Raw genomic sequence first — 24921 nt, 5'->3', positions numbered from 1 at the left:
GAGTCCCCTCTGCCCAGCCAGGACCCAAGCAGCTGTGTCCTTGGTGAGTGGTCCCAGGGCTCACCTGGCTCCTGCCTCTCCTGGCTGTGGGTGGCCTTGTTGCCTGTCAATCAAGGATGAGAACTGGTCCAGGACCTCCTAGGGATGGGGCTTGGCGGGCACCAGTCACCTCATGGAGTGCGGCCTCTCACTGCACCCTCCCAGCCTTCCAAGACGGGTAGAGGGCAGGGGGCCAAGAAACTGGTGCTGGCCTGGGCCCCTCCCTTGGGAACTCACACCTCAGAAAGGTCTTAGGGCTCAAAGGTCCCTGGGAAACATGTTCCAGGCATGAGATCGGCTGATTAGGGCTCTCGGGGGCCTGAGAACTGGTGGGCGGGGGCGGGGGCAGCCCATTTGTGGTGATGAGCAGATAAGCCCACTGCCAGGGAGCGAATTTCGAAACCAGCCAGCGCAAGGGCGGGGGGGTGGGCAGGGCCCAGGGACTGCCAGGCCCAGGATCTGTGGGAGACCCTGGGAAGTGGCTCGCACTGGCCCTGGGAGGCCCCCGGCCCCCACTAAAAGCCCCAGGCAGGCAGGGCTGGTAGCCACCCAGGGGTCACCGCAGGGCCGAGGGCACCACTGGCCAGCAGGTGGGAGAAGCGTCCGCCCTGCTCCTGTTGACCCTGGTCATTTGCTCAGCAAGCATTTCTCTACAGAGGGCTATGGGTCAGCTGCAGCCGGGGATGAATGCATGAGGCCCCCACCCCAGCCCCAGCCCCTCCTGGAAGCTCAGGAGGCCATGACCCTCATCTGGCCTCCCAGCCTCACCCCTGTGTGTCTGGCCCCAGCTCTTACCCTGCAGCCCCTGTGACACCCATCAGCCCATCTGGGTGCTGCCCACCACCCTAGGGTAGTGTGTGCCGTCATGTCCTGGGGCTGAGGCCTGAGTGTGCCTCTGTGGGCAGGGGCAGGGGTGGGGTGGGGGGGACCTGAGGTTAGGGGCCGCCTCCAGCCTTGCCCTCCGGGGCTTGCTCCGCTGGCCACCCTGGGTGGTGCTCGCTCCCCGTCCTCCCACCCTGACCTTGGACTGACCCCTTTCTATCCACCTCCATCCCTTTAGCCCCCATGCCGGCCCCGCCTGAGGGGAGCAGAAGCAGCATCCTCCACTCCTTAGGGTGGGGGTGGCCGTTCTGCCAGGGGTAGGGGGCACATACTTTCCACGAAGATCTAAAGCTGCAAAGTCTTTGGGTGGCCTCCACCCTCCACAGGGGCAGAAAGAAGCCCTCTTTGTAGTTCCACAGGCAGGGAAACTGAGGCTAGGACCGTCTCTGGGGAGGGTGGACATTTGGTGTCAGCTAGTGATGTGTGTAGCTGTAGGTGCACAAGTGCGTGTGCAGGTGTGTGCGCAGGTGTAGGTGCATGTGTGTGCATGCAGGCATGTGTGTGCAGGTGTAGGTACACAAGTGCGTGTGCAGGTGTGCAAAGGTGTAGGTGCACAAGTGCATGTGCAGGTGTAGGTACACAAGTGCGTGTGCAGGTGTGTGCACAGGTGTAGGTGCACAAGTGCGTGTGCAGGTGTGTGCGCAGATGTGTGTGTGCAGGTGTAGGTGCATGTGTGTGTGCATGTGTACAGGCTAGTGTATGCATGTATGCAGGTGTAGGTGCACGTGTGTGTGCAGGTGTAGGTGCATATGTGTGTGTGCTGGCATGTGTGTGCCCATGCACGTGTGCGTGCAAGTGTAGGTGCATGTGTGTGCAGCTGTAGGTGCACGTGTGTGTGTCTGCACGTTCACCGCGTGCCTAGGCCCAGCAGAGAGAGGGAGGCGTGCACCACTCCAGAGGGGCACCCAGGGCGCCCGCGTCCTGATCTCCTGGTCTGCTACCATACGCAAGGGAGCAGAGACCATCTGGGTTCCTGACCCTGGCCGTGAGCGCTTTTTCCACGTGTTGTCACCTGGCTGCCACCCTAATCTGAGGAAACTCAGTGCTGGGCGGGCCAGGACCCCTCTCTGGCTGTCCCAGCAGGTCAACCCATCCCAGGCCCCACAGACCCAATGCTTGGCCCTGATACACTCACCCGAGGTCCAGGGGCCCTCCTGGTGGCTGCTGAGCCACATGAGCTGCTTCATCATGTCTCTGGACACCTTCAGGTACTGGTCACTGTTACAGGCCTGGGGGCCGGAGGGGATGCCGAGGCTCAGCAGGGCTTCTCCAGGTGTCCCCTGCCCCAGCCCTGTGCTGGCTCCTCGAAGCTCTGGGTTTGGCCAGGGGGCTTCACAGAGACAGATAATGGGTCCCCTACCATAGTTCTGTGGGGTTTAGGCCACACCGCCTCCTGGAAGCCCTCCCTGACTGTGCTGGCCTCTCATGGGCCCTGGGCAGCCTCTTCTGTTTTTTGAGAATGTGTGGGACACTCTGCCCAGATGTGCTCCCCAGTTCCAGAGCCCTTGAGGGCAGAACCAGGTCTGGGTCCCCTCCAGGCCACTTCAGCTTGGGCGTTGGACATGCATCAGCCCCACAGTTGCCCTAGCCGTGACCTGCCCATTTCCGCGTCCACACTTCCCCGTGGTGCCTGTGCCCGCCACTGTCCTGCAGCTGGCGTGCCCTGAAAGTGGCGAGGGCTGGGAGCAAAACCCCTTTGTGCCTCGTCCAGAGCACACAATGGGCTCGCGTGCTGGGGGGGTGGCTGTTTTATTTTTTTAAGATGGGGTCCTGCTGTCACCCAGGTTGGAGTGTAGCAGCACAACCACAGGCTCACTGCAGCCTGAAACCCCAGGGCTCAAATGATCCTCCCACCTCAGCCTCCTGAGTAGCTGGGACTACAGGTGCACACCACGATATGCAGCTAATTTTTGTGTTTTTTGTAGAGATGAGGTCTCACTCTGCTGCCCAAGCTGGTCTTGAACTCCTGGGCTCGAGCCATCTCTGCAACTGGGTTTTCCAAAGTGCTGGGATTCCAGGTGTGTGCCACGCCCAGCCCCTCTGGGTGGTTTCTGAGTGTGACCAACCTGCCAGCCTTGCTGGATGCTGGGGGTGGGGCAGGGAGGCAGGGAGGCTGGCACCAGCTTACACCCCGGCATCCCGACTCGGAGGGGGATGCATAGCTCTTTTAGCAGTCACTTCCTGGACAAAGAGACGGGTCTGATCCTCAGGCTCCCCGGGCAAAGCCAGGAGGGGGCTGGGTGCCCACAGAAAGCCAGGTCGCAGGCAGGCACCCGCAGGACCTGCAGAGGTGTGGCCTTCCCGTCACAGCCCTTCTGATGTCAGCACACCCTGGGGAGGAGGTAGGGCTCCCAGGCTGCCTGTGCAGGGAAACAGGAAAGCAGAGGCCATGATCGTGGTCACATGGTGATTCCAGGCCCCCGCCCCATGTAGGGGCTTTGGGCGAGCCCCGGAAGTGTCTGAGGTGACTTGGCTGCTGCAGGCAGGTGGCCTTGAGGCCCCTGGAGCCTTGGGGTGTGGCTATGTTGGGGGCACCGGCCCTGTCCCACATGCTTTCTTCCCATGGGCCCTTTGACACTGGGAGCTGCACTGCAGCCCCCACCAGTGGAGGGCCTGGGGCTGGGAACGGCGGACAGGTGCGGCTCTTCTGCTAGGAGGCCCAGGCTGGGCCGGGGAGGCAGGACCTCCCTTCCTCTTCCCCCAGCTCCCATCTCTCCCACCAGGAAGCTCCTGTGCTATGATGGCAGGTCCTGTGCTCCGGCCTCTGAGGGTCCAGGGGGCTTCCTGGGGCAGGTGCGCAGGTGGAGAACACTGGCAGCAGGTGTGGCTGGGAAGGGCTGAGAGCAAGCAGGTGGCCCACCACCCGAAGGTGGCCCACCACCCACAGAGCACCCTCTCCACTGTGCCGGCCACCTGCAGCACAGCGCCAGTGGGCATGGGGGGGACCGCAAGGCTGCAGGAGGTGGGGTGGGCTCCTCACACCCCCAAGTTCTCCGCATGGGGTCCGGCGCCTTCCCAGGACCTGGGCCAGGTGCGCAGGCCTGGGCGGGGTCAGCCAGCTCGTGCTGAGTCACTGGGTGCCATCCGAGAGGGCCTGGCCCCACCCTCGGGAACCACTGGGGCTGGTTTTCCCACGGCTGATGCCCGCTGTGGGCCTTGCTGTCACACACAAGGCCCCGGGAGGCCCTGCCTTGGCCAGGGCTGGAAAAGCCGGTTCTGGGCCCGCTGGCTGGCGCCCGCCCTTGGCCCCAGGTTCCCCAGCCACAGGGGGCCTGGCACCAAGGGCCTCCCTGTCCATCTCCTGTCCACTCCAGGGCCTGCAGCCCTTGCCAGACCCACTGCTCTGGGCACCCACTGCCCTCGTGAGTGTGCTGGTGGCCCAGTGCACGCCTGGCCTTCCAGAAGGTGATCATCCACCTGAGGTCTTCTGCCTGATACCCTAAGACCCATCCCCAGCACTCGGGAGGCTGAGAGCCTCTGCCCTCCCATTTTGAAGAGAAGGGGCTTCTGAGGGCTTGCTCAGCCACAGGGCACTTGGTGGGCCAGGACCCCATGCCAGGTCCTCACGCTGCCTCCCTCCCTCAGTGCGGGATGCACAGACACCCACTCCAGGGTGTCATCGGGTGTGGGCAGAGACAAGTGGGGCCTGAGAGGTCCCTGAGCAGAGGCCAAGGCTGCGGGCCCAGAGCAGCACAGCAGGTGGCTGGGCACCTCCACCCCACACCCTCCAGCCTGAGACTTCCAGGGCAGGCAGCCTCCGCATCCAGAGCCTGGCTGGGACGGAGGGGCGCCCTGAGGGCCTGGGAGGGCCCAGGTGAGTCGGGGGCAGGATGGGCTGGGAAAGCTCCCAGCTGCCGGCCCAGGATCCCCTGTGCACCTGGTTCCCACGCTCCTCAGCCGCTGGGTGCCAACACTGCCGTGCCGGCCCTGACGCAGGGTACTTCCGCCCGGGACCGCGTGGGCAGGGTACTGAGCCCATGGGTGTGTGGCTGCCTCCTGGGGGCCAGGCCACCAGCCAGGCTGTCCCGGGATGTTGGTGTCCATGGACCCAGAGCCAGGTGGGTGTGAGTCGCTGCCCACCCTCCACGGCCCTCTCCTCTCAGCCATGGCCCCAGAGCTGGCTGGCTGTCGGGGGAGTTACACCCAGGACCAAGGCAGAGGCCAAGATGTGTTAGGGGTGGGGTGGGCAGCGAGCTAGGAGGGCATGAGGGGTCTGTTCTCAGGGTGTTGGTGGGTCTCTTGTAGGAGCAGGGTTCCCTTCCCAGGCTCCCAGCCTCACAGGCCACTGCCTGCTGCCCTGCACCCCAGGACACGGGTTCCTTACATGCTCTGGCCCTGACAGGTTCCAGGGCCCACAAGTGGGCCCAATTCCCAGCCTACCACCAAGAGTGACCACAGCTGAAGGAGCCAGAGCTGGGCCACAGACAGTGGCTCCAGCAGTGTCTGTGTGCCTGCCTGTCCTGGTACTCACCTGACCTGGTGCCCACCTGACCTGGTGCCCACTCACGGGCATGGGTCGTGCCACTGTCCCAGTCTGCAGTCCTGCAGCTGCGCCAGCCTGTGAATCCCAAGCAATAGGTGGCTGGTGCATAGGTGTGGTGAGGGCGCTCCCAGGCAGACAGGGCTGGGCAGCTGCACATAGCCCCTGCGTACAACACCCCTGGCCCTCACATACCCCTGAGGCCTTGGGCTTGACGAGTGAGGGACTTTAGGGAAAGGGGAAGGCGAGCTGTGAGCCCTGGGACCTGCTAGGGCCAAAGCACCTGGGGAATCCGTGTGGTGGGGTCCAAGGCAGCAGGCAGTGGGCTGTTGTGCTGGGGGCCTGGGAAGGGAGCCTCGCTCCTACAAGAGACTAGGCCAGGTGCCTGCTGGGCTGGGCTGGGCTGCGGTGACCTGAGCCTCCTTCCTGCCTGCTGGTCACCCCCAGAACACCCACAGCCCCTGTTCTCCTGGCCCAGGAGCTCAGGTCCAACCACCAGGCTGCGAATGAGCCCAGATCCCTTGGGTGATCTGGCCTGAGGCCTTTCTGCTCAGTACCCAAGCCCAGCTAGACACTGACCTCCTGAGAAGACGGGGTGAGGGTGGCAGAGGCCTGAAGGGCCTCTGGGGCCACCTGCTTCTGAGCAGAGAGCAGGCTTGTTGCATCCTCAGCCTGGGGGTTTCTTCGCTCCTCCGGCTGGGCCCCGTGGTGGGTGTGGGAGGTGGGGTCCGTTGCCGGGGCCCTGGCCTGGGTGGAACCCCCACAGGAGATGCCAGCCTGAGATTTCCAACCCTGCAGGTGGGTCTAGGAGGAGTCATGGCCTTAGGCCCACCAGGCAGGGAGATGGGGTGGGCTGCAGCTGAGTCACGGGACATTTCATTCATTTAGAGCAAACTGGGGAACGGCAGAGCATGAAAGAGCAAAAGAAAATCAATCTCTTGCTGTCTGGCTGCCCTCCCGCCACATGGAAGGGCCCCCAGCACCCTTTGCCTCCGCATGGCAAGGCTGTGTGCCGAGATCCTCACAGCGGGAAGAGGGTTCTGGGGGTGGATATCACACATTTGGTCCCTGGCAAGCCCCTGGGCAGGTCCCAAGGCCCCAGGCCAGCCCGTGCTCTCTGACCTCCCCCAGAGCTGCCCACCAGATGGTGGGCCTGGGGTGTGGGCCTGACACCTCGTTGGACAGGGCGGGTCAGCGGCCCGGGAAGAGGCCATCAGGTGCCAACCTGCCCACTGAAGCCTGGGTCTGGCCCACACCTCAGCTTCCCACGCTGTCCCCAGAGCTCCTTGCAGCCCTGGGCTGCCCGCCCAAAGGTGACCCAACACTGTCCCCTGCCATGGCGCTGTGAGCCTCCTCAGAGAGAAGGGAGCTGCCAGAGTTTGCCCCAAGAACCTGCCCAGCCCTGGCACTGATTTTCCACTGGAGACAGGGCTGGGGTGGGTGAAAGGCTGAGCCCCAGGCCCCTGGGGAGGTGTGGAGCCGCGCATAGTGGCCGTCTTTGGGGAAGGATTTTAAAACTGAGTCTATGCAAGCTGGTAGCCACCCTCCTAGTGACCCCCGCCCTAATGCTCCCGTCTGGAGACTGTGACTGAGGACGGCAGACCCGGAGAGGCCTCGACCCTGCCCCCTTGCCCCCTGCCCCCCTGCCCGGGGCCCTGAAGGGCAGTTCCCACGAGGCCCAGCCCCTCCCCCACCCGGCCACTGCCGGTGCCCTTTGTGTGGTCAGGACAATGTCTCCACAGACAGCACGGGGGTTGGGCCTTGGGCAGGGCCGGCATCCAGAGGGTCCCTGGGGGTCGGGACAACTGGGCCCACAGCCCGCACCCCAGAGCCCCCAAAAGCTGGGCGCTGAGCGTCGGAGAGGCGACAGGGATGTTGAGTCTTGGGGAGCCGCGTCTGGGCACGCGCTCTAATGAGCACCAGGGACGGGGCGTGCGCGCCGGGTGGATGTCGGGGTTGAACACGGAGGCCTGTGACTGCCTGCGTCAGGGCCTCCGTGTCCTGCAGCTGCCTCAGAGCGTGCTGCCTGGAGTCACGGACCCTGCCTGGATTGCGGGGCGGACCCCAGTGCTTGCTTAGTGGGGTGGGGGCTGGTGCCTGGCAGTGGGGTCTGCCCTCCTTGGCCCAGCACCCGTCTGCACAGGTCACCCCAGACCAGTGGGGGGCCCAGCCTTTCCCTGGGCACCTCCCAACTGGGCTTTCAGGTCTGGACCACGAAGGAAGGCAGCCCCACCCTCTGCCCCCTGGCCTTGGTGTCCAGGCCTGGGCCTTAGCTGCCTGTGCCCCCACTGCCCGAGAGGCCACACATGTGGGCCTGACCCACTGGCAGCTCTAAAGCCTGTGGCCTCAGACCCCGGCGCCCGGCACCCCTCAGGGCGTGGCCCGTGTTCCAGCACACTTGGGGGCCCCGGCTGGCCTGTCCAGGAGGCGAGGCCCTCACACCGGGTCTCCCACCCACATGGGCTGGTCAGCCCCCAGCGGGGGAGGGACAGCAGAACACAAAGCCCTGGGCGTGAATTTTGGATAAAACTCGGGGCACATTTTTGTATGAAAAAATGATCGTTTTCTGAAATTCACGTTAGCAAGAGTGCGTGTGCGTCAGATCCCCGGCCCGCCCGAGGGTCGAGGGTCGGGAGCCCCAGACCCTGCTACCCGCCCAGACCCGGACGCTCCCACCTGCCCGGGGTCAAACCAAACGCAAGCCAGGCCACTCAGGCTGCCCTGAGTCTCGGGCTCCCTCCAGGGGCTCCTTGGCGCCCCCACACCTTCCCCATCCCGGGGGGCGGAGGGCAGCTCCCCCTCCCCCTCGCCGTGGCCCCCCTGTCTCTGAGACTCCCAAGGAGACTCCCCCTTCTCCCCTCCCCCTTCACCCTTCCTCCCTCTCCCCCTCCCCGGGTCTCCAGGGCTTCCCCTCCCCCCTCGCCCCCCCTCGCCCCTCCCCCGCTCTCGTCCCCTCCCCCGGCCCCCCCAGCCGCGGCGGGGCGCGGGGCGCGGCGCGCTGGCTTTCCCAGACGGGGGAGGGGCGGCGGCCGTGAGAACCCGCCGGGCCGGGCCGCGTGGGAAAGTGGGAGGAGGGGCGGGGAGGGCGGGGCGCGCCTGGGAACGGCCCCCGCCCCCGCGGCCGGCCTTTGAAACGGCCACTCAGGGCGCCCGGCGGAGATTCAAAAGCAAACGGCCGCCCGCCCGCGGCCTTCCCGCGCCCGCCTGGGGGCCCCGCCCGCCCGTCCGGGGTCGCAGGGGTCGGGGGACCGAGACCCCGCCTTCCCAGGGGCCGCGGGGTCGCCGGGGGACTCGGCCCCCCACCCACAGAGGGGCGTGAGCCCGCGCGCCCCGCGCGTCCCCGTCCCAGCCAATGGGGCCGGCCCGGCGGCAGGTGGCAGGCCCCGAACCCGCCCCACACGCCCCGAGGAGACGGACCGAGTACGCCCCCCGGGAGCGGCTGGGGGACTTCCTGGAGGAGGCGACATCCAAGCTGGGGCCTGGCCGGCCAGGGGGAGGGGGAGGGGGAGGCCGCTCTGGGCTGCAGGGGTCGGGGACGGGAGCGGGGCAGGCGGACAGGGCAGCGTTTCTGCTCACCGCTGCCGGGGGCTGGGCAGAGTCACTGGGGGCCGAGTCTAAGAAGAGGCCGCGCGGGAGCCGCGTGGGCTGCTGCAGCCCGGGAGCCACGCCCCGCACAGGGGCCTGCTCGGATGGAAGGGGAGTGGCCCGTCCGGCCCACCCTGCTCCGTCCCTCCAGGGGGCCCACGGGGGAGGAGCATGTGTGGGCTCTTGAGTTGGGGAGCTGGCAGGGCAGGGACCCCCTTCTTCTCTCCCCACCTCAGCAAACCCATGTCATGCGGTGCAGGGCGTGGGCGCGGCTCTCCCGCTCAGGTGAGCCAGGTGACCCAGGTCATTCTCTGAGCGTGGCTGGCATGGAGGAGGGTGGAAGTGGAGGGTCAGGAGACCCCAGTGCCTCTCCGGGAGGGTGGGTGAAACAGCGGCCGGACACAGACCCTACTTCGTCACCCCAAGGAGCTCCCCAGAACTCCCCTCCTTGAACCTGGCCATGGCCAGTCCCTCTGCCTGCACCCCTGAGCCCCCGAGGCCAGCCTGCCCACCCCATCCATCCAGGCTGAGCGGAGAGTGGGGCCCCGGGGACACCTGAGGAGGGCTGCATGGCCCTCAGACTGCCTGGGTTTCCCAAAGTCAGCCATGGGGTACCCCAGCCCCCTCCCCCCAGCTCCAGGGAAATGCCTGTGCCCACCCCTGGAGGCCTGACTGGCACTTGGGGCCACCATCCCCGCTGACCCCTCAAGCTGCGGAGGGTAAGTCCTCCTACGCCGGGTCTCAGCGGCCAGTGCTCCTGCATTCCCCGGAGGTTTCTTTGGGTCTTCCCGTCCCGCCACGGGGGCATGGAGCAGGGGAAGGCAGGCCCTGGTTCCCCACACTCCAGCACGGTCCCCAGACAGTTTCGGGTACTGATGGGCCTCTGCTTGCTGCCCACGTGGCCAGCTCAGCCCTGCCCAGGCTCACGCACGTCCCACTGCCCACTGACCTTGGAAGCGGCTGCCCTGGCCCAGACATGCAGCCATGCTTGCTCAGAAGCCTCCCAGCCCCATTGTCCAGGCCCCAGGTCCGGCTGTCCTGGCCACCCGATGTCCACCCACACCCCATGTGTCTGTACATTCCCAGGGAGGCTGCTCCTCCGGAGTCCCCGGTGCAGGGAAGCCCTCCAGTCACCCAGGCTACTTGCAGGGGCTCGGCTTAGGGGGATGCTGGCGTGGGCAGGAGACGAGGGGCTCCACATGGCCTCACCGCTCACCCAGGACGATGGGGGATGCTTGTGACATCATGGAAGGGCTGGGGCATGTGAGGCAGGCCAGGTGCCATGGTTTCCCGATGGACAGGCATCTCGTGGCAGCTGTAAAGGGTGTGGGGCGGCTGCCACCAGGGCCCAGGAAGGCCAGGATCCTTCCTCAAGTGACCAGGTGGGATCTGGGTCACCAAGAGCCTGCAGCCCCCAGGCCAGTGGGTCCAGGTCCTCCATCCCCAGGGGCCATCTGGTGGGAACCTAGGCTGGGCTCTGGCTGAGACTCAAGGCTGGAGGGTCCCCAGCCCGGAAGGCTGTGGGGAGGTGGTGTGGGTGGCCTCTGGAGGGACCAGCTGGGCCCCTGGCTGACCACCCTCCTGTCAGCCCTGGGGGCTGCACTAAGCTTCCTGAGGTGCCATCCCCTCCTCTGTGTCCCTAGCCTGGGGGTCATGCTGGACCCCCAGCCGCTGAAGCAGGAGCCAGGCCCTGGGGCCACCTGAGGAGGGGCTGCATGGCCCTCTGGGCTGATCAGTTCCATGCCCTGGCTGGAGGGCCCATCGTCCTCCTGACACCCTGGGAGCAGTGGAAGGAGGTCCTGCACCCGGCGTGCCTGTGTGACACGGGGGTGCTGGTGAGGGAATGGAGTCTGGGCTGAGGGGGACAGAGGCTGGGGGGTTGGGGTCTGTGGCTGCTGCACCGCCTCCTGACTGTCCCTTTGCCCATCAGCTAAGCACAGAAAATGTGAGGGCCTCCAAGCCTGCGGCAGGAGCGGGCCGCCTGGGCCCCCTGGCTGGGTCTTGGGTCTGGGCTCTGAAGCCCCTGTCCACGGCTGGTGGCAGCTGCCCTGGAGCCCACTCCGTCCCCTCCTTAAGAACCCTCTCTTGGCCCTTGGCCCCCTCTCCCCTGGTCTGGTGTCCACCACCCTCTGCAGGGTCCCTGTCCATCCCTGCAGGGCTTCCGAGGTGCCCATGAGCTGGGCCCCGGCTGCCCCTCCATCCCCTCCACGACGGCCGGCTCTGCCTGGGAGCCCTTGGAGGCAGGGTCACTGCGGCCTCCTGGGATGCCCACTTCCGAGGGCCTGACGCCACTGGTTCAGGCCGTGTCTCTGTGGGACGGCAGCCCGTCCCCCAACCACGCCGGGGGGTGGGGATTGAGGACAGTAAAAATAGACGTTATGCCATGTCAGGGGTTCATGGTAAGGGTTTTTTTTTAAGCTCAAGTTTCTTTGATAAAATATTTTCCCATGGTGGACGGCACTAGGAATGTTCCCCACCCCCACCCTGCCCCAGAGGACACAGCCCTGCCCTCTACTTGAGACTCACAGCCCCATTGGGCTGGTGGTCCATCCGCCCTTGAGGGGTGCCACTCCCTGCCTGGCTCAGGGACACACGTGGGCAGATGCTACCAGAAAGCCGGTGCCAGGAACGCCAGCACCCGGGACTCCCACCGCTCGGGGTCCCTGCTGAGTGGTGGAGCTGGCAGTGGCCACAGACCCCTGGCCAGGTCCCTGGCCTGTCTCTGGGCTCAGCCACGCCACCCGGAGAGCACCCCGGCCTCGCACTGGGGACACTGCACGTCCAGTGGGCTTTCCCTCCGGGAACGGCACCAAAATAGCCAGAGGAAGGAGAAGAAAATGGAAAGTCAGGCAGGCAGCAGGCGCTCTCCAGGGAGCTGGCCGGCTCTGGCCCAAGCTGGGGGAACAGCGGAGGCTGTGAGCCTCAGGTCCTGTGACCAAGCCCAGAGCCAGGCCCCGGGGGCAGCTCCGGGGCAGAGGGCCCATCTCTGCTGCTGGGTCAGCCTGAGCTTGATGCTATCTGCTGGCCAGTGACGGTCAGCAGCCCCCTGGTGTCCACACAGTGCATGGTGGCCTCAGGCAGGGCCGGGGTCTGCAGCCATGTGGAGCTGGGCCCAGCTTCGTTGCTCTGTCTGTGCCCACCTTGCTGGCCCTGAGGACGGGGCCTCCCTTGGCCCCTAGGGTAGGGATGGGGCAGCCAGCGTGTGGGGTGGCTGGTCAGTGGTGTTCCCAGCTGCCCACTCAGGCCAAGCTCCCAGGGTTCGGCTGCAGGGCTGCTGGAGCGGGTGGTGGGAATGTGGCCTGAGCCTGCCCAGTCCTAGGAAGAACTTTCCAGAGCACATGCCCAGCATGGGCGAGTGGCCTGGGGCCCTGGCCCTCCACGCCCCAAGCACCTCTCGGGACTCCAGAGCCGAGGAGGCAGGCGCACACGTGGGGCCCGGGGCTGCGGGCACTGGGCCACCAGCTGGCTGATGTGCTTGTGCAAAGCAAGCTCCATTCTCCCCAAGCCGATGCCCTGGAAGGCTGGGCGCCACGTAGATGTCTCGGCTTCTCAGAGACGAGACCCCTTTCCTGCCCTCCTGGAACCATCTTGCTGGCCCTACGGGGCCCTTGTGCACGTGGGGGCCCTCTCCCCACAGCGCTCTGTCACCTGCCCAAGGACACCCTGCTAGGGCCTACCAGGGTCCCAGCCCTGACAAGGGCCTCCCTTCCAGCTGGGCTCCCACCTGACGTCGCATGTGGCCCACACACGGGGCTCTGCGTGGACTGGCACCACTCCTGTGCCAGGGGGCTCAGGTTCTGGCCGCCAGTGTGTGCTCTGCTCCCAGGCCAGGCAGCCACAGCCCCTGTGGGACGCATGGGTCTCTCCTCGCTGCGCCCCGCCCAGCATCTGTGGGCTGTGCACACTGACTGAGAGAGACCCACGTGTCTGCAGGGCCCTGGGCTGGGCAGTCTGTGGGGCCAAGGCAACCCGTCTGCCCCTTCCCCATGTCGCCCCACATGGAGGGGCTGGCACGGGTGGCAGGTGGCTGAGGGCTGCAGCCAGGGCCCAGGTGCCCTCCGGGCTGGACCCCCACTGGCTGTTGTGTCTCTGAGACCCAGCTGCTCCCTCCTTCACTGCCTTGGTCCTGGGCGGCAGGTGCTGCCCCTCTGGGCTGTGCATTTGCTGGCCCCCAAGGCGGGTGTGGCTCTGGCCCTGGCCCCTCCCAGGCCTGCTCTCTCACAGAACCTGCAGGCCCCCTGGGCCTGGTGCTCCTGTTTGCCATGGCAGGGGCAGCCTGGGGGCTGCAGGGTGTGGTTGCCAGAGTGGCATCAGCAACCGGAGCTGCCAGCGAAGAGGCAGGGCGGACATGGGGCCGGGTGGCCCCCACCTGCTCAGCACCCCCCAACCCCCTTCCTGTCCTCAGCCAGGCCAACGTCCGCTCTTCCGCCTCACACCCTGTACACCCTTCTCCACACAGGGCTTGGCGGCCCCTCTGTGCCTGGCCTGGGTCCTCAGGGGCGCTCCCCAGCACCCGGCTGCCCGGGGCTCCAGCAGGGGTTTCCTCCCAGCTATCCAACTTCCTGTTTTCTCAAGAAAATGCAGCCGTCGGATTCTGAAAAGCTCATTAACATGCCTCCCCAGGCGTCCCGGACATCCTGGGGTCTTTACAGCGCTTGCCGCGGAGCACAGACAAAGAGAGGCAGCGGACACGGTTCCTGCCGCCCGGAGACCAAGGCTGAGGGAGAGGCCCCTGCAGCGCACTTCCTTGCTGCCTGAGGCAGAGGCCGCTGTCCCTGCAGGGCAGTGGTGCCAGAGGGTCAGCTGCACCCCCAGCGCAGGGGCCTGTGTGCTCAGGTGCGCGGCTGGCTGCAGGTCTGGAGCCACGGCTTCCCCTTTCCTTCCTGCATCAAACCCAGCGGGCCCAGCCTGAGGACTCAGGGGCAGGAGGGCGGCAGCAGGAGGCCCAGGGCTGCTTCTGTCTGCTCAGCCAGGTGGGCACCACTGAGGACCATGCTGTGGAGCTGAGCTCAGGGCCTCTCCCTACCCAGCCCAGGTGCCAGCAGGGACCCTGGCAGTGGCCTCCATAAGGGGGTCTCCCTCCATAAGGGGGTCTCAAAACTTCCCCAGAAAACGGGGCTTGAGAGGCTAGGTAGAGTGGTTCACGCCTGTAATCCCAGCACTTTGGGAGGATGAGGCAGGTGGATCACCTGAGGTCAGGAGTTCGAGACCATCCTGACCAACATGGTGAAGTCCCATATCTACTAAAAATATAAGAATTAGCTGGGCGCGGTGGACACGTCTGTAATCCCAGCTACTCAGGAAGCTGAGGTGGGAGAATCACCTGAACCTGGGAGGCAGAGGCTGCAGTGAGCTGAGATTGAACCATTGCACTCCCGCCTGCACGGTTGAATGAGACTCCGTCCCCCCACAAAACAAAACCGGGCTTAAAGGAGCAGCCACAACCTGCTGCTCTAGCGGAATATTGATGTAGCCCTAACTCCAGAACGTTCTGGGAGCTTCCGAGAGCCAGGACAGCCCCACAGTCCTCCTTCTCCCATGTTGCCCACGGAGACCCTGATGCTGAGGGCAGTCTCACCCTGTCCTGGCGTGGAGGGGCAAAGGCAGCATCAGTGCCCCCTGGCCATGCCCAGGTGCCCAGTGGGCTCAAACCAGATGGTTAGACAGTGCGGCTCCGGGGTCCCGGGCAGCTGACTCAGCCCAGCCCCGCACTGGGGACAGGACAGGAGGGAGAGAAGTGAGTGGGGCTCTGGGCCACCTTCTGCCTCCCCATGGATGTCCACTGAGGTCTGACAGCTCCCACTCTGGGACTCTCTTGCCCAGACCTTGCTAGATGACACCAAGAGACGCAGGCCATTCTGTGTGTTGCCTTTGGAAGGCAGGACCCACCCAGCCCGCAGGGAAGTCCACGGTTTCCCTCGATGCCTGCCAGAAGCCCCGTGGGGGCTGGCGGGAGTTTCTCAAATCCAAACCAGCACCTGCTTGGGGCTGTGCCGTCCCCTGGCCCTGCCGGCTGCACGAGGGACGCTCTGCCGGCCCCAGACCCCGACCCCTGATCCGGTGCCAGCCTGAGGCGGGATAGGTACTCGGGACCCACCTGGCAGCGGCTAAAGATGTCTTCATGGGTGACACGCACATTGAAATGCCTGAGGACAGACTTGGCCTGCTGCTGGGCCTTCAGGGAGCCGTCGACCAGGAGGCAGCGCCCAGCCCCGACCTGGGCCCGGAGCTGCAAAGGCACGGCTAGGCTGCTGAGGGGCAGCACGGAGCCTGGCACCTGCCCAGGCCCAGCCCGCCTCACCAGCACGGGGAAGGGGCCCTCTCTCAGCCCATCAGGGGTACGGCAGAGGTGCCGGGGTCCAGCCCACGGCAAGCTAACCCTGAGGTGGGGGTGGCCGAGGGGCTGGGAGCTTGGGAAGATGGGGCTTGGCCCCTCGGGCTCATCCGTGGGGCACTCACCGTGTGGTAGGGCTGCCCTGACGTCAGGATGATCCTCCCCTCCAGCCTGGCGACCTATGCAGGAGGAGAGACCAGGGGTGAGGGCACAGCTCCGTGCTCCTGGGACAGCCACCTCTGCTCGCCGCCCCCCAGCTCCCCGGATCCTGGCCCTGCCCCAGGCCCCCTGTCCCCCAGGGCGGCCTCTGCCCGGGGTCTGCGTGGTTAGGAGCCCTTGCAGCCCAGGGCCTGGGTAGCACCTCATTGTGAAGATTTAATCTTGGTACCATGCAAACATTTTTCACAATTACAAACAAAATCGAATTTAAAAAGCCATACCTCAAAAGCAGAAGAAAATGAAAAAAATAAAACATACACAGAGGTATTCCAAGAGACTCCAGATATTTGAAAACACAGTAACTTGACCCCATAGCTCTGGGGAGCTAACCACATATCAGGAATGGAAAATATGCTGCAATAACCCCCTCTTGGTGCAGGACTGACCCGCGACCCCAAAGCTTTGTGTGAACGGCGGCGTAACACAGATGTCCCATGTGGCTGATTTTTTCAGTATTAGAGTTTTCAGCTGACAAAGGAGGTAAAAATTCAGGATATTAAGCTTACAGGAAAACCCCTGGACGGCTTCGGTATGAATTTCTGATGTACGCTATACATTTTTTAACACGTGTATTTCCGAACTCTGCCCACTGCAAAGGCCTGGAGGCAAGGCCTGCCCTGCAGCTGGGAGCACGCCGCACCCACACTGGTTTCTACGGACATTTTACACCAAAAGCAGCCTGAACTTTTTGGAGAAATGACTGATTCCAGATCTAAGGCAGAAATACAGACAATGAGGCTGAAGCATCCAGACCCCACAGAAAGCCACGGTGACAGTGAGGCTGGAGCGTCCAGATGCCACAGAAAGCCACGGTGACAGTGAGGCTGGAGCGTCCAGACGCCACAGAAAGCCACGGTGACAGTGAGGCTGGAGCGTCCAGACGCCACAGAAAGCCACGGTGACAGTGAGGCTGGAGAGTCCAGACGCCGCAGAAAGCCACGGTGACAGTGAGACTGGAGCGTCCAGACGCCGCAGAAAGCCACGGTGACAGTGAGGCTGGAGCGTCCAGACGCCACAGAAAGCCACGGTGACAATGAGGCTGGAGTGTCCAGACCCCACAGAAAGCCACGGCGACCGTGAGGCTGAAGCATCCAGGCGCCACAGAAAGCCACGGTGACAATGAGGCTGGACCACAGAAAGCCAGGGTGACAGTGAGGCTGAAGCATCCAGGCGCCACAGAAAGCCACGGTGACAGTGAGGCTGGAGTGTTCAGACCCCGCAGAAAGCCACGGTGACAATGAGGCTGGACCACAGAAAGCCACGGTGACAATGAGGCTGGAGCGTCCAGACCCTGCAGAAAGCCACGGTGACAATGAGGCTGGACCACAGAAAGCCAGGGTGACAGTGAGGCTGGAGTGTCCAGACCCTGCAGAAAGCCACGGTGATCCAAGAGCCAAGGGTCACATCCAAGGACTCAGGAGCCAGTGGGGCTCCCGTGCCACAGGGAGGCGACATGCTGACCAGCCAGGGAAGTCGGGGAACAGAGGTGGTGGAGGAGGATGTGGACGCCCTTCTATGCGTTCAGAATAGTTCCTTAATATCATTTATCTTTTTGTTTTGAGACAGAGTCTCGCTGTGTCACCCAGGCTGGAGTGCAGTGGCATGATCTCGGCTCACCGCAACCTCTGACTCCCCGGCTCAAGCGATTCTCCAGCCTCAGCCTCCTGAGTAGCTGGGATTACAGGCACCTGCCACCACACCTGGCTAATTTTTGTATTTTTAGTAGAGATGGGGCGTCGTGATGTTGGCCAGGCTGGTCTCAAACTCCCGACATCAGGTGATCTGCCTGCCTCAGCCTCCCAAAGTGTTGGGATTCCAGGCGTGAGCCCCTGTGCCCGGCAGGATAGCTTTGATAAAAATGGAAAAAAAGGAAAGTAAGCACTGGTGAGGACGTGGGGAAACTGGGACCCCCATGCATCGCTGCTGGGAATGTAAACGGTGCGGCCGCTGCGGAAAACTCTGGTAGCCCCTCAAAAAGCGAAACACAGAATGAGTACATGATTCAGCAGTTCACTTTTCGCTCTGCAAGCAAAAGCGCTGAAAGCAGGAATTCAAACAGAGACTCATACATCAGTGTTCACAGCAGCCTCATTCAGAATGGCCAGAAGGGAGAAGCAGCCCGCGTGCCCAACTGCAGATGAAGAGAAAACACCGCGTGGTCCGCCCTGCAGTGGACGCCACCCAGCCTCGGAGGGGAAGGCGCTCCGACACGGGCTGCGGCGAGGTAAACCCTTAAGACACGCCGAGTGGCTAAGTCAGGCACAAACCGATGGGTGCTACATGACTCCACTTCTCCCAGGTACCTAGGACAGGTAAATTCATAGAGGCAGAAAGTAGAACAGTGGCCCCCAGGGCTGGTGGGGGAGAGGGGTACCTATGGTAGAGTCTTTAGGATGATACAAAGTTCTGGAAATAGGTACTGGTATGGATAAATGACATTGTGAATATACCTAATGCCACTGAATTGTACACTTAAACATGGTCAAAATGAGGCCAGTATGGTGGCTCACACCTGTTATTCCAGCACTTTGGGAGGTCAACGGAGGCGGATCACGAGGTCAGGAGATCGAGACCAGCCTGGCCAACATGGTGAAACCCTGTGCCTACTGAAGATACAAAAATAAGCCAGGTGTGGTGGCGCGTGCCTGGTCCCAGCTACTTGGGAGGCTGAGGTGGGAGAACTGCTTGAACCCGGGAGGTGGAGGTTGCAGTGAGCCGAGATCGTGCCACTGCACTCCAGCCTGGGCGACAGAGTGAGACTGCGTCTCAAAAAAAAAAAAAGGTTAAAATGGTAAATTTTGTGTTGTGTATGTTTCACCACAAAAAAGGAACAAAAAAGCAACACAGGTAGTTACTTTGTGGTGATAACAAATATACACCTACATGATGAACAGAAACAGTGGAACAAACGCAACTGGCAAATAAAGTAATTACAGGGAGACACATGAAAACACAGGCCACAGAGAAGAAAGACTAGTTACACAGGGGCCACACAGGTTACACTGAAACTACACAGGGGCCACACAGGAACCACACAGGGGCCACACAGGAACCACACAGGGGGTACACAGGAACCACACAGGGGGTACACAGGGGCCACACAGGAACCACACAGGGGGTACACAGGAACCACACAGGGGGTACACAGGGGCCACACAGGAACCACATAGGGGCCACACAGGAACCACACGGGGTACACAGGAGCCACACAGGGGCCACACAGGGTACACACGAACCACATAGGGGCCACACAGGAACCACACAGGGGCCACGCAGGAACCACACAGGGGGTACACACGAACCACATAGGGGCCACACAGGAGCCACACAGGGGCCACACGGGGTACACAGGAACCACACAGGGAGTACACAGGAACCACACAGGGGCCACACAGGAACTACACAGGGGCCACAAAGGAACTACACAGGAATTACACAGGGGCCACACAGGGGCTACACAGGGGCTACGCAGGAACTACACAGGGGCTACGCAGGAACTACACAGGAACTACGCAGGGGCCACAAAGGAACTACACAGGAATTACACAGGGGCCACACAGGGGCCACACAGGGCTACACAGGAACTACACAGGGCTACACAGGGGCCACACAGGGCTACACAGGAACTACACGGGGCTACACAGGGGCCACACAGGGCTACACAGGAACTACACAGGGTTACCCGGGCTACACAGGACCTACATAGGGCTACACAGGGGCTACACAGGGCTACACAGGAACTACACGGGGCTACACAGGGCTACACAGGAACTACACAGGAACTACACAGGGCTACACAGGGGCCACACAGGGCTACACAGGAACTACACAGGGTTACCCGGGCTACACAGGACCTACATAGGGCTACACAGGGGCTACACAGGGCTACACAGGAACTACACGGGGCTACACAGGGCTACACAGGAACTACACAGGAACTACACAGGGCTACACAGGGGCCACACAGGGCTACACAGGAACTACACGGGGCTACACAGGGGCTACACAGGGCTACACAGGAACTACACAGGGCTACACAGGGGCCACACAGGGCTACACAGGAACTACACAGGGCTACACAGGGGCCACACAGGGCTACACAGGAACTACACGGGGCTACACAGGGGCCAAAGAGGGGCTACACAGGAACTACACAGGGCTACACAGGGGCCACACAGGGCTACACAGGGGCCACACAGGGCTACACAGGAACTACACGGGGCTACACAGGGCTACACAGGAACTACACAGGAACTACACAGGGCTACACAGGGGCCACACAGGGCTACACAGGAACTACACAGGGTTACCCGGGCTACACAGGAACTACACAGGGTTACCCGGGCTACACAGGGACCACACAGGAGCTACATGGAGGCTACACAGGAGGGATAAAAAACTACATGTTGGGTACAATGTATACTATTTGGGTGACTGCAGTGAAATCCCAGACCTCAATATTATACAATTCTTCCATGTAACCAAAAGCCACTTGTACCCCAAAAAGTATTGAAATACATGAAACATAAAGTATGTTTCCTGACTTAACTGTAACTTTAGATATTGTTAACCCTAATATACATGTTAACGTTCTCGGCCAGGCTTGGCGGCTCGTGACTAATCCCAGCACTTTGGGAAACCGAGGCCGCTTGAGGTCAGGAAGTGGAGACCAGCCTGGCCAGCATGGCGAAACCCCACCTCTGCTAAAAACACAAACAGCCGCGCGTGGCGCGTGGCGGTGCGTACCCGTAGTCCCAGCTCCCTGGGGGGGAGGCAGAACTGCTGGAATCCGAGGCGGATGTTGCAGTGAGTCGAGATGGCGCCACTGCACTCCAGCCTGGGTGACAGAGTGAGCCTCTGTCTTAAAAAAAACAAACAAAAAAAAAACCATAGCAAAATATGCATATTTTAAGAAAACAAGAAAAGCAATGTAATAGAATTTACAGCTTTCAAACTGACTGAGGTAAAAACAGAATGAAGGTAACAAAAGCTAAAAGCATTAAAAAAAGAAGGGGAAAAAGAATAGGAAAAGTTGTACAAACAGAAACACAAATTAAGATAGTATGACTAAACCCAAATTCCATCAATAATTACAATAAATGTAAGAGGACTAAATTAATAAGTTAAAAATCAAAGACAGACTAGATTTTTAAAAAAATCCAACTAGAGTTTACAAGAAAGACACCTACTACATAGAAGAAGGATGAAAAAGCTGTCTACCAATACTAATAACTGAAGACTATTGGAGAAATGGTATTAATGTTAGTTAAAATATATTTCATAGCAAAGAGCATTACTAGGGTCAAAGAGATTCCCCTCATAATTATAAAAAGATTTCACGCAACAGGAAGATAAAGAATTCTAACAATATGTACATGCACCTACTAACATAACTTTAAAACGTATAAAGCAAACGCTGACATGACTGCATGGAAAGTCTGATGAATGCGCTGTCACAGGAAGCTTCAGCGTGGCTCTCCTGGTAGAATCAGGCAGAAAAGTAAACAGGGTAAAGACAATTTCGGCCACGCACGGGGGCTCACTCCTGTAATCGCAGCATTTTAGGAGGCTGAGGCGGGCAAATTGCAAGGTCAGGAGTTTGAGACCAGCTTGGCCAATATGGTGAAACCCTGTCTCTACTAAGAATATAAAAATTAGCCACGCATGGTGGAGCACGCCTGTAATCCCAGCTACTTGGGAGGCTGAGCAACACATTTGGCAAGCTGGATCCACTGAGTGTATGTATGTGTTAGGGGTGGGGGGTGGGAGGGGAGAGCGGGCGGGGGGGGGGGGGGAGAGAGAGAGAGGGAGGGGGGAGAAGGGGGAGAGAGAGAGAGAGAATGACTGAAGGGGATCCACATACCCTTTTATAGTACATGTGGAACATTTATAAAAAGGATCATCTACTTGGCTAAACGGCAAATCTTAAGAAATTTCCAAAATTGGAAATATACAGACTATGTTCCTGAAGTTAGGTTAGAAATCATTTTTAAAAAGGTAACTAAAAAGCCCCAAGATCCGAGCTTTTTGAAATTGAAAAACGGCCTTCTAAAGAACAAAGGCAAATAAGTAATCATAATTGATATTAAAACTTTACTAGAACTAAAAATGAAAACACCACACATCAAAACTGATAGAAGGCAGCGAAACAATACTTTGAGAAAAATTTATGGCCTTAAATATACATATATACATATTTTGAGACAGAGTCTTGCTCTGTCGCCAGGCGCCAGGCTGGAGTGCAGTGGTACAATCTTGGCTCACTGCAACCTCCACTTCCCGGGTTCAAGCAATTCTGCCTCAGCCTTCCAAGTAGCTGGGACTACAGGCACGCACCACCACGCCCAGCTAATTTTTGCATTGTAGTAGAGACGGGGTTTCACCATATTGCCCAGGATGGTCTCCATCTCTTGACCTCATGATCTGCCTGCCTCCGTCTCCCAAAGTGCTGGGATTACAGGCGTGAGCCACCACCGTGCCTGGCGGCCTCAAATATTTATATATCATAAAATATAAGAGTCTGGCCGGGCGCGGTGGCTCACGCCTGTAATCCCAGCACTTTGGGAGCCCGAGGCGGGCGGATCACGAGGTCAAGAGATCGAGACCATCCTGGTCAACATGGTAAAACCCCGTCTCTACTAAAACTACAAAAAATTAGCTGGGCATGGTGGCGCGTGCCTGTAATCCCAGCGACTCAGGAGGCTGAGGCAGGAGAATTGCCTGAACCCAGGAGGCGGAGGTTGCGGTGAGCCGAGATCGCGCCATTGCACTCCAGCCTGGGTAACACGAGTGAAACTCCGTCTCAAAAAAAAAAAAAAAAAGAGTCTGAAAATTAAGGCGCTAAGCAATGCCACTTGGAAACAACCCCAAGAAAGCAAAAGGAAGGAAGTTAGAAAGATAAGAATGGAAACTGATGAGACAGAAAACAGAAATGCAACAGAAAGAATCCACAAAACTGATACTGGTCATTTTAAAAGGCAGTGAGTTGACACATCTCTGCAAGATCACAGAGAAGAGTGAGAGCACTGGGAAGCGACCGTAAAGCTGCAGGCAGCGCCGCGCCTCCACAGAGAACACCAGCCACGGACACTTACGCATGTGAAGTGCTGGCGTAGGTGGACACATTCCAGAAAAACTACAAATGACCAAATGTGACCAAGAAGACGCAGACTGCTAATTGGTTCTATAACTGTTACTAGCGATCAGCATTAGAACACTCTCCCCAGAGAAAACGTCAGGCCCAGGAAGCCTCATGGGAAGTGAGCCAATTTCAGGAGCAGATAATTTATTACTCAAGAGTTGCAGAAAAAAGAGAGAAAACTTCCCAACATATTTATGAGGCTAGAAAAAAAGAGAAAGGAAAATTACATGTCAGACGTACTCGTGAAGATGGATACAACTTTCCTGAACAAAAATCACAGGCCACGCCAGGTGGGTGGGTCACACCTGTAATCCCAGCACTTTGGGAGGCCGGGGCTGCAGACTGCCTGAGGTTGGGAGTCTGAGGCCAGCCTGGCCAACATAACAAAACCCCATCTCTATTAAAAATACAAAAATTAGCTGGGCGTGATGGTACATGTTTGTAATCTCAGCTACTTGGGAGGCTGAGGCAGGAGAATCGCTTGAGCCTGGAAGGTGGAGGTTGCAGTGAGCTGAGATCATGCCACTGCACTCAGCCGTGGTGACAGAGCAAGACTCTGTCTCAAAAATAAAAAAAAAAAAAAAAATCACAGACCAAAGGCAGCAATGTATTAAAAAGGGCAATATGGGCCGGGCACAGGGGCTCATGCCTGTAATCCCAGCACTTTGGGAGGTTGAGGCGGGTGGATCACGAGGTCGGGAGCTCTAGATCAGCCTGGCCAACATGGTGAAACCCTGTCTCCACTAAAAATACAAAAATTAGTTGGGCGTGGTGGCGTGCACCTCTAATCCCAGCTACTCAGGAGGCTGAGGCAGGAGAATCGCTTGAACTTGGGAGGCAGGGGTTGCAGTGAGCCAAGATCACGCCACTGCACTCCAGCCTGGGTGACAGAGTGAGACTCCATCTAAAAAAAGTTGGGGGGGGCATTATGCAGACCAAGTTGAATTTAACCCAGGAAGGAAAGATTAGTCCCAAATTCAAAGAGTTAATCATGTCATTCATCACATTTACAGATTAAAGGAAAAAATCCTATGAATATCTCAATAGCTGCCAGGAAAGCACTAGGTAGAATTCAATATTCATTTATAACAAAAACTTATAGCAAACGTGGAATCGTGGGGGAGCGTCCTCAGCCTGGTTCAGAATCCCGAGCAGCCACCCTATGTCATTTTAAAACACTCCTTCCTAAATCAGAAACAGGACAAGGACCGCACCACCACACCTGCATTCAGCACTGCCTCACAGATCTCGACGGATGGTAAGATGAGGGAAGATACAGGACTGGAGTGGAAGAAGGAAAACGCTCATTTTTTGCAGATGATAATGGCTGGCAACGATTCAGTCAGATTGAGGGGCACTTGGCAAGTTTTCTGGATACACGGCGGATTCATCAAGAGCAGGAAATAGAACCCACAATGTATAAACACAACACAAACCTAAAGTTCCTGGGTTGAAATCTAACAAACGACATGCAAGATCTTTATGGAGGTTATCAAATGTGTTAGAAAGAGGCTGGGCGCGGTGGCTCACGCCTGCAACCCCAGCATTTTGGGAGGCTGAGGCAGGCGAGTCACAAGGTCAGGGGTTTGAGACCAGCCTGGCCAACATGGTGAAACCCGGTCTCCACTAAAAATACAAAAATTAGCTGGGCGTGGTGGCACGTGCCTGTGGTCCCAGCTACTCGGGAGGCTGAGGCTGGAGAATCACTTGAACCCGGGAAGCAGAGGTTGCAGTGAGCTGAGACCGAGCCACTGCACTCCAGGCTGGCGACAGAGTTAGATAATCATCCATGAAGAGAAGGCTCAGTATCGTTTTATTTGATTTATGAGTCCTTTTAAACGAGGTCTAGCTCTGTTGCCCAGGCTGGAGTGCAGTGGTGTGATCATGGCTCACTGGGCAGCCTCAGCCTCCTGGGTTCAAGTGATGCTCCCACCTCAGTCCCCTGGGCGGCCAGGCCAGGACCACAGGTGTGTGCCACCACGGCTGCCTATTTTTTTTAATTTAATTTTTTTTAGAAATAACGTTTCACTGTGTTGCCCAGGCTGGTCTCAGACTCCTGGGCTCAATCAACTCTCCCTCCTTGACCCCCCCGAAGTGCTGAGATTATAGGTGTGGTCACTACATCTGGCCTCAATATCTTAAAAATGTCACGTTTCCCTAAATTGATTTATAGAGTCAATGCAGTTCCAAGCAAAACTGAACTGGTGAGCTGTTTCTTTTTTTTTTTTTTTTTTTTTTTTT

General features: G+C 59.9%; 1 protein-coding gene across 9 annotated transcripts in view; it reads right to left on the bottom strand.

Moving 5' to 3' along the window:
- The window catches only part of EXD3 (exonuclease 3'-5' domain containing 3), a 79067-nt gene that overhangs the window by 3495 nt on the left and 50651 nt on the right, over positions 1-24921 (bottom strand). For 2 of the 9 annotated variants that reach the window (XM_032261689.1, XM_032261696.1), the window contains 4 exons: positions 15446-15499; positions 15084-15215; positions 2053-2150; positions 65-99 (listed from right to left, as the gene is read on the bottom strand). In XM_032261689.1, the coding sequence (XP_032117580.1) occupies positions 65-99; positions 2053-2150; positions 15084-15215; positions 15446-15499 (319 nt within the window). Of the gene's footprint in view, positions 1-7; positions 1308-2052; positions 2151-2987; positions 3282-8888; positions 10302-14964; positions 15216-15445; positions 15500-24921 lie in introns of those variants that run through there. The other 7 variants (XR_004263916.1, XM_032261693.1, XM_032261691.1 and 4 more) reach the window with 7 other exon arrangements.

This window comes from Sapajus apella, unplaced genomic scaffold (assembly GCF_009761245.1).
Source record: "Sapajus apella isolate SASKATOON/1434 unplaced genomic scaffold, GSC_monkey_1.0 scaffold126, whole genome shotgun sequence".
Taxonomy (NCBI): Eukaryota; Metazoa; Chordata; class Mammalia; order Primates; family Cebidae; genus Sapajus; species Sapajus apella.
The sequence above is the reverse complement of the archived record's forward strand: the minus strand, read 5'-3'. Positions and strand labels throughout refer to the sequence as shown.